Below are 17308 nucleotides of genomic sequence, written 5' to 3' on the forward strand. Positions count from 1 at the left end.
TGCAGTGACCAGCCTGAGAGTAGCAATTGTGTTTAAGGGGCGTATTTAAATTGGTCAGTATTCTGTCTGGCCACCTTACACGGGTCCGTCGTATCTGTTATGTTCTAATGATATTCCAGGACACTTTTGTTTAATTTTTTTTTTAATTCCTCCAAGTTTGTAAATTCTTTTATTGCCATTAATCGTGTGTTTGCTGAGACCTGTTTAATTTCCTTAATGGCGGTGTTGGAAGCTTCACTACCTCACCGTACTTTATTAACAAAGTTCTGTATTTACTTTAGTAGCCTTATAGGGAAGCAGCATACCCACGCCTTATGAAATTCTCATCAGTCTTTCCACTGTGTGCCAGCCTAGTCCGCTGTAACTAGCTCTGACGTTATAAATGTTGCGAAATACTTTAAAAATCAAGTAAATAACCTGAAACGTTTCTAGCATGTCAGGAGTAATACTAAATCAATATGTGTTGAATATCATTTCAATAACTTCAACCATTTTCGAAATTTGGACGTTTTTCTGTAAAAACCATTGGCGCAACAGAAAAGAGCTAGAAACTTAAAAATTTATATTTAGATTCCTTTTTCATAATAATTTAGTAGAAACAGTATTCTGGATCTCACAAATTAAAATTTTAGTTGAAATTCATGATTTTCTGGTTTTTGTCTTACAAATTAAGGAAGCAAGATAGATTAAGTAGGCGAATAAATAAGGCTAGGATGTTTAAATGTAAGTAGAAGGGAGATCCGCTATAATCATAAAAATGTGAGAAGTTTCAACTGAATAACTATAAAACTATAGCAATAGCGTATCTCCAAAGGGCAAGTTCAGAGCTCGTCTACTGCGTGTAGTGTAATTAAATTAATTCTCTCGCCCAAAATATTTGACTTAACCACGTCAGACTTTTATTATGATTACTTACCTGTGTGCTGATTGCACATTTAAATTGAGAGCTTCATCGGCCATCAGCAAAGGAAGCGATGATTTATTCAATAACTTGAAGTGGTGCATTACTAGCCTAGGGGCTAGTCGGGAGAGCCGATTTGATCAGGCGTTCCCTTAGCCGTCCGCACCGCGGCTTTGTATATAAGAACGCTGCGCGAGGAAGCAAGGCCCCAGTTCTCTCCAGACGCTGAATAGCCATCTGTGTCGGGAGTCACGTCGCATCGGTATCATTGCTATAAACAGCCTCGGATGCCGTACTAAGTTACTCGGGATACGCGTAACCATGAAATCGTTTTCGAGTGAAGCGATAATCCTGGGATGACATTAATGAGCTATCTTCAGTTTGTGTATGACGTATTTTCACGTGCCATCGTGGGACAGACATTCTACCATTATTTAGTGTGGCGTTTGATGAACATTATCATCAAATTATGGCGAGCATTCATTTAAACAGTTAATTTGAACAGTTATAGTTGCATCAGCGCATTAGACTCTGAACTGCTCTGTTAGTTGGATTGTGTGGATTCTTTTTGGTCTGTGACTTTCAGAATATAGTGAACATTTTAGACAGAATCGTTTTTGATTATGAATCCCAGACAATCTCCTAATTCCTCAGAGCTATAAGCTGTAGCTATTAAGTGTATTTCTCAGATGAAGTGGGCACTAGGAATTCTAATTACAGGCTTCACATTTTGCTAATCACTTTCTGGTTGCCAATATTGTAGTTAGAGAGCCAGTGTTGAGAACGGCAAACAACAGCATTAAATAAATAAATAATAGGAACCATTTTATACACAATCATTCCACCCACCATCCCACATATGGTTAATCGGCCAGGAAATGCATCTTTTCTACATTACAAAACATTCTACATTTAAATAACAACATAAATTCCACCAGCCACCCCACAGCCTGTTTACTAATGTTCTTTAATTTTTTTAAATTGTTGTATTGCTATAAATAACTTGATTGCTGTTAGTGGCGTGTTTAAAGGCTGTTTATTGCCGTACTGCTACTTTCTGTAAGACACGAATAAAACATTTGTGAAAATCTCAACTTTACAGTAAACTACCAGAAATTTGGCCCCGTTTCCCAACTTGTGGTGTGGCTTGTAGTAACCGCCACCACCGTATGTGTCAGTAGTTGCGATGCCTCTTGAGCCATCCAGTCTCGTGCCAACCCACTGTACCAGCCCACGGCAGCACGCTGCCCTTCCTTTCCCTGCGGCGGCGCCAGCCCGGCCTCCTAGCGATACTCACCCGGGTTGTCGGCGAGCAGGCGGAGCCGCACGTAGCCACCGGCGGGCACGGCCACCGTGTCCTTGGAGGGGGGCGCGCCGTTGCGAGGCAGCCACTGCTCTGCAGCCGGCGGGTGCCGCACGCCCTCCTCCAGCACCCAGGCGCGCAGCCCGTGCACGTGGAACGGGTGGCTCAGGCCGCCCATCACCGGCGCTGCAACACGTCCGTTCAACCCATTCAGTGTGTGCCACGTGTCAGCCCCTTCAAGCACTAGTCGTATATTCTCGATTTGAGAAATTAGCAGTTTACGAGGATTGTTGTACAAAACTCGACAGTATTTTAATTACTTTTTAGTCATCTTCTTTTATAACACAAATTAACAATTTTGTTAAATTTTATCCAGTCATAGACCTTGTAATGGTTCTCTATTTACGTGACCATTATGGCACTCCAACCCCTGTTCTCGATACCAGTAATATCGCACTACTTTTCTGCGAAGTAACAGACCTATTTTTCTGACAATATTCACGTTTGGTATTATTAATGTATAGGTATTGTATGTATTGTACTGTATGTTAACCAGGGGCCTAGAAACGATGGAGAGGCTCCATCCCCACCACAGCCGCAGTGGTCCACAACCCCACGACGACTACCACAGTCCACTTCACCCCTCCGCCGCCCCACACTGAACCCATGGTTATTGTGCAGTTCGGCCCCCAGGGAACGTCTCACACCAGACTAGTGTAACCCCTATGTTTGCATGGTAAAGTTATGGTGGTGTACACGTACATGGAGAACTTGTTTGCGCAGCAATTGCCGACATAGTGTAGCTGAGGTGGAATAAGGGGAACCAGCCTGCATTCGCCGTGGCAGATGGAAAACCGCCTAGGAACCATTCACAGACTGGCCGGCTCACAGGACCTCGACACAAGTCCGCCGGGCGGATTGGTGCCGGGGACCAGGCGATCCTTCCCGCCTGGAAAGCTGTGCATTAGATCGCACGGCCAACCCGGCAGGTGCTAATATATAGGTACTCCGATGTATCGATATATTACAGTGATATGGTTCTTGTCTGTATTCATTTCTGTGAGACTGTCATAATCTTTGACTTAATTGTAACCGTTTTGGCGCGAATGCGCACAGAGCAGTCTTTTTTTCACTTTGGCAGAAGTTAAGTTGTTATTTTACTTTGTAAAAGAACAGTCAAGTCTTGTGTTTGGTGGAAATTAAATATATCAAGATTGATACAAAACTGTTTTGTTGATGATGTGACAATTAAGAAGAAGTATGTGTGAATTTAAAAGAAGTTTAATAAAAATGTGAATCGTGAACACCAAGTAAAAAATTATTTTTACCACACCATTGTTCAGATCTGGGATTGTTTGATCATTAAGAATTTCCTGAAAAACGCATTTGTTAGGTCTTCATATATTGCTAAAATAGAGATCTAGACCTTCCAGCAGTCAAAGTGGACTCACCCTAGAATCTACAAGATGAGTCATAACAACTTTGACGGAATCTATGTGGGGAATCCATTCACGATAAGTGCCAAATTAATGACTTCTTTACAGTGACCTCATTATTTCCATTCTGACGATACCATCCACAGTCAATAACTATGTTGTTGCCTGATAAAGTGAACATATGCTGCGTAAGCAACATTATTAATCTGATTTCTAACCTACTTTGCAATTGGTGGTATTGTTAGAACCTGATATAGGGCAACAGCCTCGCCGCAGTGGATACACCGGTTCCCGTCAGATCACCGATGTTAAGCACTGTCGGGCGTGGCCGGCACTTGGATGGGTGACCATCCACGCTGCCATGTGCCGTTGCCATTTTTCGGGGTGCACTCAGCCTGGTGATGCCAATTGAGGAGCTACTCGACCGAATAGTAGCGGTTCCAGTCACAGAAGACCATGGTAACAACCGAGAGAGCGGTGTGCTGACAACGCACCCCTCCTAGCTGCATCCTCAGCTGAGGATGACACGGCGGTCGGATAGTCCACTTGTGGTCTGACGACGGAGTGCTAATAGACCTGACATAAGGGTCCACATGAAGTACACCACCAATGACACCAAAAGGTTCCAAGCTGCCTACTTTCCTCCTTGCTTTTGTATGTTAAGTTCATCTGCCACATGTCACGAATAGCGATAGGCAGAACACTTAACGTTCATCTAGCTAAAAGTCTCCTGACGTTACTTAATGCTGGAGAATGTAGACTGGTGTCCAAAATCAAAGCAACAAAAGGAAATCTTTCAAGGTTTTGCTGCAAAACAGTATGAACAGGTGATAGTAAAGTGCAGTGTGTTCGAAAAGTCTCTCCACAGTGCCGCATGATTGTTAGCCATGCGTGCCTTATGCCGCACTGAATATGCCGAAATGAAACTCAGTGAAATAAAAATTTTTAATTTATTAAATATTCATTTTTACTTACAAATTTTCACAGTAAATGTTGAAAGTGTCCTCCCTGTCGTTGAATACACAATTCAATTCGTCTAATCATGTTTCCAAACATAAGCTGTAACATTTCTTCTGTAACAGCAGCAGTGAAAGTGGGTATTGCAGTTTTCAGTTCATCGACGGATTTTGGACGATTTTTATAGACAGTTGCTTTCGCTGCACCCCAGAAGAAAAAGTCAGGTGGTGTTAGGTCAGGCGATTGTGGAGGCCAAAGTCCCTGTGAAATTATGCGATCGCCAAAAACATCAGCAAGCAGTGACATTGAAACGCGAGCTGTATCTGCGGTTGCACCATCTTGTTGAAGATAACTGTTCAGTATTTCACTTAACACAAGTTCTCCTACGACTGAGTACAGAATATTACTGCACTATCGTTGTGCGTTTTTTGTTTTATTGAAAAACCCAGGCAAGCAAACAATCATACGGCACGCGTGGCTAACGATCATACGGTACTGCGGAGAGACTTCTTGAGCAGCTCGTAGAAACGTGTAAAGAATACATAATGTAAACAACTGCAACATGCATAACGATAGGCAAAAATGTTCTTCGTTTTTTCCGAGTTACCAGATTCACACACACATTCCGACAACTGGTTAATGTGGTCAGTATGGGCTGTGACCACCTCTGGCAGCAATACAGGCCTGACAACGATGGAGCAAGCCGTGAATGATGTCATCGCAAGTCTTGGAGAGTTGGTGGATGCTTACGTGACGAAACCAGTGTAGTCCGGAGTCACACGACCGCTACGGTCGCAGGTTCGAATCCTGCCTCAGGCATGGATGTGAGTGATGTCCTTATGTTAGTTAGGTTTAAATAGTTGTAAGTCTAGGGGACTGATGACCTCAGTTGTTAAGTCCCATAGTGCTTAGAGCCATTTGAACTATTTTTGAAACCAGTGTCCCTGTTGTATCCCAGACGTGTTCTAAGGGACTGTAATAGGGAGAGCGAGCAATCCACGCCATGCATGTAGTATCTTCCGTTTCCAAGAAAACATCAACCACTCGTGCTCTATGAGGTCGAACATTATCGTTCATCAATATGAAGTCTGGGCCCAAAGCACCTCAAATGAGGTCCCAAGACCTCGTCACGATATCTGACAGCAGTTAAGCCTTGCCGGTTCAAGAATACAATTTCATGAAGAGGTGTTTGAGAGGTCAACACAATCCCTGCTCACACCAATAAGGACCCTCCTCGATACCGATCACGTTCCACAATATTTGGGTCCCGAAATTGTGTTCCACTTTCCCTCGAGGATCACACTCCAGACCAAATCAGGACTTACATCTGAAAAGAACATTGGCCCACCTGCTCGAACGTCCAAGTGGCCTGTTGACGGCGCCACTCTGGACGTTCCATTATGTGCAGACGCATCAGAGGTAGACATACAGTAGGTCTCCGATAATAAAGGCCATTCTGTTGAAGCCTCCTGTACACCGTTTGTCACGCTACAACACGTCCAGTGGATGCTTCGAGGTCAGATGCCAGTTGTAGTGTATTACGAAGGTGGTACTATCCTACACTTACATTCAAATAAAGGTCCTCTCTTTCTGATGTCACACACGGTCAGTCCTGCCCTAGTCTTCGGGATAGACTTCCAGTCTCTCTAAACTGTCGCCACATCCGAGGAACAGCAGAACGACTCACGTTAAGCTGTGGGGCCACACCAGTTTGCAACTGTGCAGCTCACATTCTTCTTGTAGCCCTCCACCACAGAGAGCCTTGTAGACGTCTCCTCTGTGCCGTACTGCACCATCTGCGAGCGTATACGCAGCGACTGTGGATGTGGGACTACCAAGCAAACACTACCCCACTTGATAGGACCCCTGACGTCATCTTTGGCGTGGTTGTCTGTTGAACCGGAATGCCATCGTCCACGCAGAACACCATCATACGGACATCTATTGACAGTTTGATTATATCGTGAATTAGACACAGGACAGGGAAATAGAGGTTTGTTGCTTTAATTCTGGTCACTAGTGTATTTTATAAAACTGCAGTGGCTGTCGGTCGAGGGTTGCAGTTATTTTGTAAGAATGCGTGACAACTGCTCAGTTCGCACACAACTGTGAAAGCAACAGATGAGGCCACACGGCTTCCAAAGGCTTTGTTTCGGCTTACGCGTGACAAGCAGTCCCTGAGAGGCCTCACCGAACACCACTTTTTTATTTATTTATTTATTTATTGCCAAATTATATACCTGTTACCTGGTGTTTTAAAACAGATCTTACATCTTATAATTTTCATTTTTTATCTTTTTACAGTTTTCTTTTGTTTTGTTTTTTCTACAATATTAACAAAAAATTATACTTTTCGAAATAATATTTTAAGGTTGAAATATAAATAAATTTTGTTGTTTTTTGAGAAGAATATAAAAAGATGACAGGATAGAGGAGAGATTGTTAGTACCATCACTGAAAGTGACTGACGGTGAATACCTTGGAATCGTTTTTTCGAGCCATTGACCGCCAGTCTCTCTCTCTCTCTCTCTCTCTCTCTCTCTCTCACACACACACACACACACACACACACACACACACACACACACACACACACACACACAAATGATAGAGAAATAGTATTGCTTATCCTATTTATTACTGATCCTATGTATTAACTACATTAGGTGCTCGTCCATGTACAGCATTTGGTGATTTCTTGACTAGATCGCCAACACCTTATGATTATTTACTGTCACATCTCAGCTTCCTCCTCCTGTCGCCCCTAATTGTCACTATTTTCGCTGTCACCGTGGGTATCGCTGTCCACCCTCTGGAGATCGTTGTTACGCTGCACATACGCATGTCTGTTATGTCGTGTACGCATGTACTCTTCATGTGTTGTTTCTGAAATACTGTTTGTCAGTGTGTTTAATTGTGCCCATTGTTCTTCGTCTCTTATTGCTGTGTATATATCTATGTCTGTATCTTTGTAGTCTAAGTGTAGTGAGTGTCTATTATTTGCGTATTGCCCGCAGGAAAAGACAGTGTGTTCTGTGGAAGCTTCTTCCCTGCATGTGCATGTAGGTGTCTGCCTCAGACTCACACGGTTTAATTACATGGGATAAGGTCCGAGTCCGGTTAAGAAATGTACCGTACAGCAGCTGGGATAGATATGTTTCATTCTCAACTGCTCCCTTATGTCAGGGAGAAAGTCGTGCAGTCTACGTCCCTTATCACTTACATCCCACTCACCTTGCCATGTATCCACACGCCAACTTTTAAGGTGACGTATCGTCTCTATCGGCACACCGGGTATTGTGTGTACCTTATATACTATCCCCACCTTTAACCAGTACCTTGCAACTCTGTATTTGATCGTGATATCTATGGGACAGTTAGTTAGTTACGTGTTCCATTGATCAATAGCACGGAAAACCGTTATGATGCTCACAGGAAACAAGTTTTTTTTTACATTATAGTGTTATACCTAAATATTTCTCTTATATATCCCATTCCCTTAAATGGCATGAAATGCGTATATCATATCTACAGATTTATTTACTCATATTCTAGAATTCATCTATGGTATAGAAGGAGTTGTCAAGGAGGTATGATTTCAATTTGTTTTTGAAACTATTATTGCTGTCTGTCAGACATTTTATTTCATCTGGTAATTTATCAAAATGTTTTATAGCAGCATATTTTACCCTTTTCTGTGCCAAAGATAGGTTAAGTAAAGGATAATGCAGGTCTATCTTTTTTTCTGGCATTGTAATCAGGAATGTCGCTGTTGATTTTAAGCTGGTCCATGTTTTTGAGAAAAAATTTCATTGCTGAATAAATGTACTGTGAAGCAGTTGTAAGAATTCCTAATCTTTTAAACAGATGCCTACAAGATGTGCGACTATGAACCCCACACATTATTCTAACTACTTTCTTTTGAGCACTGAATACCTTTTGCCTAAGTGTTGAGTTGCCCCAGAACATTATTCCGTATGACATCAGAGAGTGGAAGTGTGCAAAGTATGTTAGCTTACTCATTTCTACATCCTCAAAATTGGCAATTGTTCTGATTGCAAAAGTTGCTGAACCTAGTAGCTTTATGAGATCCAAAATATGAATTTTCCAATTAAGATTATCATCTTTATGTACACCCAAAAACTTAGTATGCTCTACCCTGACTACTGACTTCTTTTGATGTGTTATGTTTATTGAAGGAATTATACCTTTTTCAGCAGAAAATTGGATGTACTGTGTTTTTGCAAGGTTCAGAGCAAGCCATTCGCAGAAGACCAATTAATAACTTATCCAAATACCTTATTTGTATCATTTTCTATATGACTTTCTTTTACTGGATTAATAATTATACTTGTATCATCAGCAAACAGTGTCACTTCAGCATCTTGTTTCACATAAGAAGGGAGGTCATTCACGTATATCAAGAACAGGAGGGGACCCATGATCGAACCTTGTGGAACACCTAATGTAATTTCACCCAAGTTAGATATTCCGACCGCCACACACAGTGCATCGGCTGAGGTGGTGCTGAAGGCTCCAGATAGCCTAAGTAGGACACTTCTCTGCCCTCGTCTGAATGATGCTTTGTTGGTGACCACGTGCTAGCTGCGAAGATGAGTACTGATTCGAAGGGCACACAGTGCTATGTCCATATGACTGGTAGAGCTAATCTGTACTGTTTTGAATTTAGCCTCACCAGTTTGTGTAGTATTTTTTCTGCTTTGTCTTCTGTTAGCCTTATGTGTTCGTGGAAATTCAATTTTAGATGTATGTGTACCCCAGGATAGCACATAACGTGTGCTCGTTTGATGTTTGTGTCCACAATTTTAACCGAAGGATTCCTTTGGAGTTATCCTTTCAGTAATGTGTATGTTGTTTTGCTTTCGGCTATCCTGAGTTTATTGTTGTGACACCACTGTGTAGTTGTTTATAGTATTCCACTGGCTTTCTCTTCTAACTGGGCTCTGTTATTTGCGGTTACTACAACTAATAGGTCATCTGCATAGGCGACAATTCCGTCTGACCTGTCATCCCCATTCAGAAGTTGTAGAAGGGGGTCCGATTGTTATATCCCAGAAGATGGGGCCGCAGATCGACCCTTGAGGACAGCCTTTGGTAATTCTTTCAATTACTTTCCTACTGTCCATCTGCCATTCGACTAATCGGTCTTTACAGTAGTCTAGGAAACTATTGTACACTGACTGCGGTACCTCCAGATGTCTTTGAGAGGTGGCATGAGCCCCCTCTCATATTTCTATCTTACGATTTTCCTCTCTTATTGTATGCAGTGAAAAGTCGCTATTCCTTCACACGTAGACTTCTCACGCAGCGTCTCTCGTCACCCGGGTGGTCCAGTGACAGGCGGGCTCCGCTGATCTGGAAAGAGTTAAGCCAGCGGGTGTGAGGAAGTCGAGTGAATGCTTTGCAGACGCCGACATTGTCAGAAGACACGCCTGGAGGGGTCTGAAGTAGCCGCTGGGCTAGAGGTTCCATTACTTCGCAGAATCATAGCGAAAACACTTTCTGGCGGGCTACCAGCGAGGCGTGGAATGACTTGTGTACCCAGGCAGTTGTGGCGGGAAAATTCCCGCGCTTTCTGCAAAATAGTAACTGTGATTGGTTTGCTCAGGGCATAGCTCCGTGACGTAGCAAAATCAGCGCAGAAATTGGCGCCAAGAATCTCCATTGGTGGAATGGTAGTGCTCCGGCAATGGGGTGGAATTTTCCGCCGGTTTTCGAGTTGCTGATTGGAACGTTTAACCACGGCCACTGTCGTGGGGGCGGGAATGTTGTGTGTTCGGCCTGTATGGGTGCTCTAGGTAGTCGGCTCTCGCCTTTCGGTCGAGGACGTCGAAGCAACCAGCCATCGCCTCCGGTACGCCAGATCGTGTTCTGGCAGTTAAGAAGACAGTTTGGTAATGTATGTCCGCAGCACCGGCAGATAGGGATTTTCCTAGATGATAATCAGAGCTAAGCAGAGCGCGCCTGTTCGGCTTTTTCTAACTTTGCTCTGTCTTGAGTACCAGCAATTAATGTTGGGTTAGCTGTGTGTCTCTCTTAAGATTTGAGTGGCAAGGAATTGACTCCACATACCACTTCGTCATAAACCTCACAATCTAGTTTAGGGACAACTTCACCTTCACAACGTTTGTTTGAGTATCCGATTTGAGCCAGTTTGATGTATTATAAATGTTTCATGTGTTTTTGTTTATTATTTTGTGTTTAGTCTTAATAAATCATATTGGTATATTGGACAGAACTTTCATTCTGTTAATCGGTAGAGCAACCCTATCATTCCTCACTATGTTAATGAAACCTTCGTTTATTTAACTTATTTATCAAATTAAATTATTGCAGGTGCCAAACTCTTTTCTACTCCACTTGCAGGGTTGATTACAGTCAGTTCGCGTATATTTTTTAATCCATGTGCAACAGCAAAAGTCGGAGATAGAATAGGGGGGGCTTAGAGCATCATTTACATATGTAGATTCTAGAAGAATTTAGTGTTGAATACACTGCTTGCCCCGGCACCTCGCATCTTAACCTTTGAAACAGTGCGGGCACCAGAGATTATCGAATGCTCCGGCAATGTCAGTCATTATCGCCATGTCGTATTTCTGTTTTGTGGTGTTAACTATGTGTAGGGCCTGGCTGATGGCATCATCTATTGATCTTCCAGTTCTGAAGCCGAAATGGTGTTGGCTCATACCCCTGCGAGATCTGTGTGTTTGCAGGCGCTTACACAGTAGCTGCACTGTAGATCAAGCTAAGACTGGGTTCGCGGTATTCGGTACAGTTGGGCGTTGTAAAAGGCTGCGGGCTGTAGCCTCAAGTGCTGGCTGCCACCTAATAATTTGTGGTGAGGAATCACAAGTCTTGCTATGTCTGGGCCTACCGCGATGCGAGAAAAAGACGAAGTTCTCGTCACGGTGATTAGCCTTCTGGAAATTCAGAAGTGTATAAACAACGCTCTGATTCGCCCATCGCCTACCGACGGCAGACAGGAATTTCTAGAGCAAACTGCCGAGGAAGATGTGCTCTGACTGGGCCTCATCTGGAGTCGTTCTGTGTTGGGAATTTATTAAACGTGGCAGTTTTCAAGGTATTGGCGGAAAACAGTAATGTTTTTCTTGGTTGGCGATTGCGGCCGAAACGGCACAAACGGAAAAGTCGGGAGCAGCAACACTTGATGATAAGACACTCTTGTTTTGTATTTGGGAGGTGAAACGTCGATTCTGGTTCTTCACACGCGACCACGCAGCAGCAGATTGGTCGGGGTATGCTTCAGCATCAGCGATAAGTGGGCGTTGATGCTTACGAAGGAGACGTACCGTTGTCACAGTGCCGTTGATACCGAGTCCGGCGACTGTATCGCTTTAATTTATTATTCAGTCAACCACTAGAGTAACTAAATCATTCAGCAGGTTGCATTCACATACGATCGTGTTGTCCCAGTTGCTTCGTACCTTTACTGCAATCGTTTTTTTCTGACAGACATGCCACTGATGGTTGGTTGGTTGATTCGGGGAAGGGGACCAAACAGCGAGGTTATGATGGGGAAGGAAGTCCGCCGTGCCCTTAGGCAGGAACCATCCCGACATTTAACTAAAGCGATGTAGGGAAATCACGGAAAACCTGAATCTGGATGGCCGGACCCGGATTTGAACCAGCGTCCTTCCGAATGCGAGTCTAGTCACGTCTTATGCTATGTCACTGCTTTTAATAAGATAAAAAAATGGTTCAAATGGCTCTGAGCACTATGGGACTTAACATCTGAGGTCATCAGTCCCCTAGAACTTAGAACTAATTAAACCTAACTAACCTAAGGACAAACACACACACCCATGCTCGAGGAGGACTCGAACATCCGCCAGGGCCAGCCGCACAGTCCATGACTGCAGCACCTTACGCTACAGTCTGGAGCCGAGCGACCGCTACGGTCGCAGGTTCGAATCCTGCCTCGGGCATGGATGTGTGTGAGGTCCTTAGGATAGTTAGGTTTAATTAGTTCTAAGTTCTAGGCGACTGTTGACCTCAGAAGTTAAGTCGCATAGTGCTCAGAGCCATTTGAACCATTTCTGCAGCACCATAGTCCGCTCGGCTAATCCCGGGCGGCACAAGTGTTTTAAAATGTAGATTAAAAGCGCTCTACTTTGTCATTGTTACAGAAATAACCCATAAATATTTCTCACACACAGGCACAACCTAACTGAATGAACAAAAGTTGCAACATCAAGAAGGAGTTGTGCGATAAAACGAAAGTTGGTAGACGCGTTTCTACGTCTGAAAGTAGATGTCTATTCAAATTTAGCGCCACTATGAGGTTGCAAATCAGATTTGCTTTAAATATACGCCATAACGGTCGTGATCATTAGTTACTTTTTAAGTTGGCCGTTGTGAGTTGATGTTAGTCAAGAATGTCGTGATAACTCTCGCCCGCATACCGCTGTTTCAACCCATCATGTTGTATAGAGTGTCGAGATCATGCCTTAGCCTGCTCTATCACCACATCTGTCTCGAATTGAGCGTATATGGGACATCATTGGACAACTCCATCGTCATCCACAAACAGCATTAACCGTCACTGTATTCCTGACCAACTGCAACAGGAGTGGAACTTCATATCACAAACTGACATCCAGTTCATGTACAAAACAATACATGCACATTTCCATGCTTGAATTCAACATTTTCGCGGTTTCGCCGATTATTAATCCATCAGCATTTCACACTTGCAGTGATTTATCTCGCGCTTACATTAACCTGCTCTCTTGCAATATTAATCACTTTAATACGTTACTTAGATAAATGTATTCCCAAAACTTCGTTACTCTACGTTAATTATTTGTTGGTGTTGCGATTTTTTTTCCGTCACTGTGTATAGGTATATTATTTTAATTAGAGACCACTGTAGCTGCATGAAAGTCTTTTCAGTAGCAGTTCCCATTAAATGGTGATAACCACACAGAATGACTTCATTGTTTAATTCCACTATTTGTGGTTACTTGTAGATTTATCTAAAATGTTAAACATGGCTGCAATTCATCAGCAGAATAAATTTGAAGATGTTGCAGAAATCTGCCTGCCTCTGTCTCTGGCATTGTGAATACATATGTTATGAAAATATTTTATAATTTTGACTCCTGTCATAATTTTATGTAGACAAGAGCCTTTACCAGTGGGCAAATATATTTGTGCAGTTATTTTGACGTACGCTGAATGTAATCTGGTTGCTGTCTTAAGCCATGGCATGTGATATTTCTGGTTTTTATGTCGATTTTGTATATGACAGGAGACGCTCGGCTTCAGCTAATGTAATTTACCACCACTCCTATTGAAGAAAATATTTTTATAAATATCGAAACCTAGGTCAAGGGCTAAATAAACTTTCGGTTTGGCGGAAAGAATTTTACCGTGGTGATCGTTCGTCCCTATGTAGGTCGGTGACAATCAAATATTTTCGCATTCGGAGGAGAAAGTTGCTGATCGGAATTTCGTAAGAAAAATTCCGTCGCAACGAAAAATGCCTTTCTTTTAATGATGTCCAGCCCAAATTCTGTATCATTTCTGTGACAATCTCTCCGATATTTCGCGATAATACAAAAAGTGCTGTCTTTCTTTGAAATTTTTCGATGTACTCCGTTAGGAATGCTGCGTGTTCAATTTTTTAAATTTACATTTTGTTGCATGCTTCTCACAAATGATATCCACACTTGTACTCTCTTAGGTTACCGATCATATGTATGCAGCCGACAAGTATCTTCAGCGGATTCATGACACCCTTTTCCCCTTACAGAGGCAGGAAAAGGGTGTGTCATTCTGCTGGCTACCAGGGCACGCGGGCATTCAGGGTAATGAGGCAGCAGATGCGGCAGTTAAGGATGCCTGTTTGACAGTTACAGTTTCTAAACATTCTGCTCCTGTACATGCAGTTACCTCGTTACTGAGACGCAACATGGTGCGTCTGTGGGAGGCGGACTGGTTGGGGTTGGAGATGACCGGGGTGAGGCCGACTAAACCAACGACACGATCGTCGCGTTCCTTGTTCCGGCCATTGCGACGGCGGCTTCTGATGCGCCTCTGGACAGGACACTGTCCTCTGGCGCACGGATTCCTCCTTCTGCAGGATGACCCACCGGTATGCAGTGCCTTTAACTGAATGCTTTTTATACCAAGCCATGAGTGCCGCAACCCATTTACCAGTTATCCTGCCCTCTGTTTTAGGTGAAGATTTAGGGAATGCGATTCGTGTTTTAAGATTCTTTGTGATGTCTGGTCTTCTCAGCAGTGTCTCAGGTGGAACGTTTTAATGTATTTCTAGGCTCGTTGCTTCATCGTTTATTTTTCACTTTATGGTGTAAGCACAGTTCCTTGTTGTAATGCCACTTCCTCGGACGAGAAATAAAAATCAGAAATGAGCTCCCAATACCCCAAAGATTTCTCCCAAGTCCCAAATACCCAGAAAAGTGAATAAGCGAACGAAGTTCCATTTATGACTATTATTAGGACAATAACAAGTAATTAAATCAGGGATCTAAGACTTGACAATTTAGCAATCTACGAAAGAAAGATTAAATTTCAGTAAAATTAAAATCAAAATCATAATAAATCGCAAAATTACCATAAATTAACGTCCACAAAGTAGAACCAACGATCCCAAAGAATACTCCGTTTGAGTACTCACACGGAGTACTCTTTGGGAATCGTGAGTAATGACTACGTATAATTCAATGCATTGTCACTACGTTACGAGAGTTAGCCGAAGAAGGTCATACATTTGAATTCTCGTACATGTAGGAACGCTTAGATAGTTTTTGAGATTGAATAATTGCGATCTATTACGACGCAGTAATACGATCTTCTGACTTCAAATATCATGGCATTAGAATTCGAACGGAGGACTTTTACTTACTAGAATAAAGTGAACTTTGAACTAGATAATTGAACTAAACATTACCTAGACAGTGATTTAGGTAACGAACACTGATAGACAATTTTCATTCATAATAGCCAGTGGTTTATGGAACTTCAGTGATAGGTCCGAAGCATATAATTTAAATCCCCCCAACACCTGGGAAAGTTTTCTTCTCAAGGATCAGTTAGGAAGTGACTGATATTGTGCAATAAAACACCCTCTCGTGCCAAGTTGTGCATTTGTGATTTAAAATTCTATCAAATTATTGACATGAAACTCCCGAGTAATAATTACAAGCAGCGATAATATTTGACTGTAGCGTTTGGCGCTTGTGTAGAATCTTTGACTCAAATAACAGGCCCACTGTTACGATTTCTTAGATACTTGAAATTACGACCAGCTTGTACGGAATTTGTTGTGGATATTTCATCATTAATCAGTTAAACATCGATTACGAACGATTAATTAGGATTCTTGGTGAAGTAAATATCTCACGCACGTCGACATTTCGGTTCAGCACTGTTATTTTGTGTAGCGTCGTCTTCGTAACTTGATAACGATCTCAACACACTACCGACTGTCGCCGAGTTTTAGCCGAGGCCAAGTGCAAATCCATCCAAATCATCAAGAAGAAGAGGCGTTATATTGTTCTATTATTTTACATGTGTGGTTAAGTGCATGTACTTCACTCACGCTACCCTGAACCACCCGTCTTTTACTGCTTTGTGTGACAGTGTGAGTGAGAGTGTCTCAGGAATGCTGCGTGTTCAATTTTTTAATTTACATTTTGCTGCATGCTTCTCAGAAGTGATATCCACACTTGTACTCTTTTAGGTGAGTACGAGCACTGATTAGCTCGCTGTTAAAAGCCTCACGCATACCACCGCCACCATTCACCAAATAGGACTGATAGAGGAAATAGAAAAGATCCAAAGAAGAGAAGCACGTTTCGCCACAGGTTCGTGTAATGACTGCGAAAGCGTCACAGAGACACCAATCCATGTGCAGTGGCAGACGCTACAGCAGAGGCGTTGTCCATGACGGTGTAGTTTGCTGTCAGAATTACGACAAGGGAAGTCAGCCAGCACGTTGTTTCCTCCTACTGTATACGTAGCCAAAGGGCCCTCGGGGTAAAGTTAGAGAGATCCCCGCTCACACGGACGCTTAACATTCGTCCTTCAAGTGCACTGTTAGTGAAGGAACAAGAAAACAGTGTACTGGAACTTATGTTCGTTTTCCTATATGGGTATATGTTTTATTTTAGTTATGCCTACTCTTATCCATTCATTTGCCTAAGTAGTTTACGGTAAAGATTCAAATGCGGTATGCCTGCAGGAATCAATCCTGTGAAGCTAGCGAGAAAAGATGAAGAACATTAATTTTCTTACGTTTGTAAAAACTCGTGTCGGATGTTTCATCGATCTGGTGCTGTGTGTCTTTTCCGGTACATGATAGAGGAGTCGATTTCTGTTTATATCATTAATAGCGTGAACTACATTAATTACAGTACAAAGTCAACTCCATTTACTAGTTCCTTACATTGTCTTCAAAGAAGAAGAGGAGGTAAATAACTTCAAAAAATGGTTCAAATGGCTCTAAGCACTATGGGACTTAACAGCTTAGGTGATCAGTACTCAAGAACTTAGAACTACTTAAATCTAACTAACCTAAGGACATCACACACACCCATGCCCGAGGCAGGATTCGAATCTACGACCGTAGCAGCAGCGCGGTTCCGGACTGAAGCGCCTAAATAACTTCAAGGCGAGAAGAGCTATCATCTAATAATCCAATAC

General features: G+C 42.6%; 1 protein-coding gene and 1 pseudogene across 1 annotated transcript in view; one reads left to right on the plus strand and one right to left on the minus strand.

Annotated features, from left to right (window-relative positions):
• Positions 1–17308, minus strand: part of LOC126473659 (uncharacterized) — a 117802-nt gene that overhangs the window by 26708 nt on the left and 73786 nt on the right. The window contains exon 9 of the mRNA XM_050100890.1: positions 2199–2390. Within this exon, the coding sequence (XP_049956847.1) occupies positions 2199–2390 (192 nt within the window). The remainder of the gene's footprint in view (positions 1–2198; positions 2391–17308) is intronic.
• On the plus strand, positions 3898–4015 carry LOC126475664 (5S ribosomal RNA; annotated as a pseudogene).

This window comes from Schistocerca serialis, chromosome 4, assembly GCF_023864345.2.
Source record: "Schistocerca serialis cubense isolate TAMUIC-IGC-003099 chromosome 4, iqSchSeri2.2, whole genome shotgun sequence".
NCBI lineage: Eukaryota > Metazoa > Arthropoda > Insecta > Orthoptera > Acrididae > Schistocerca > Schistocerca serialis.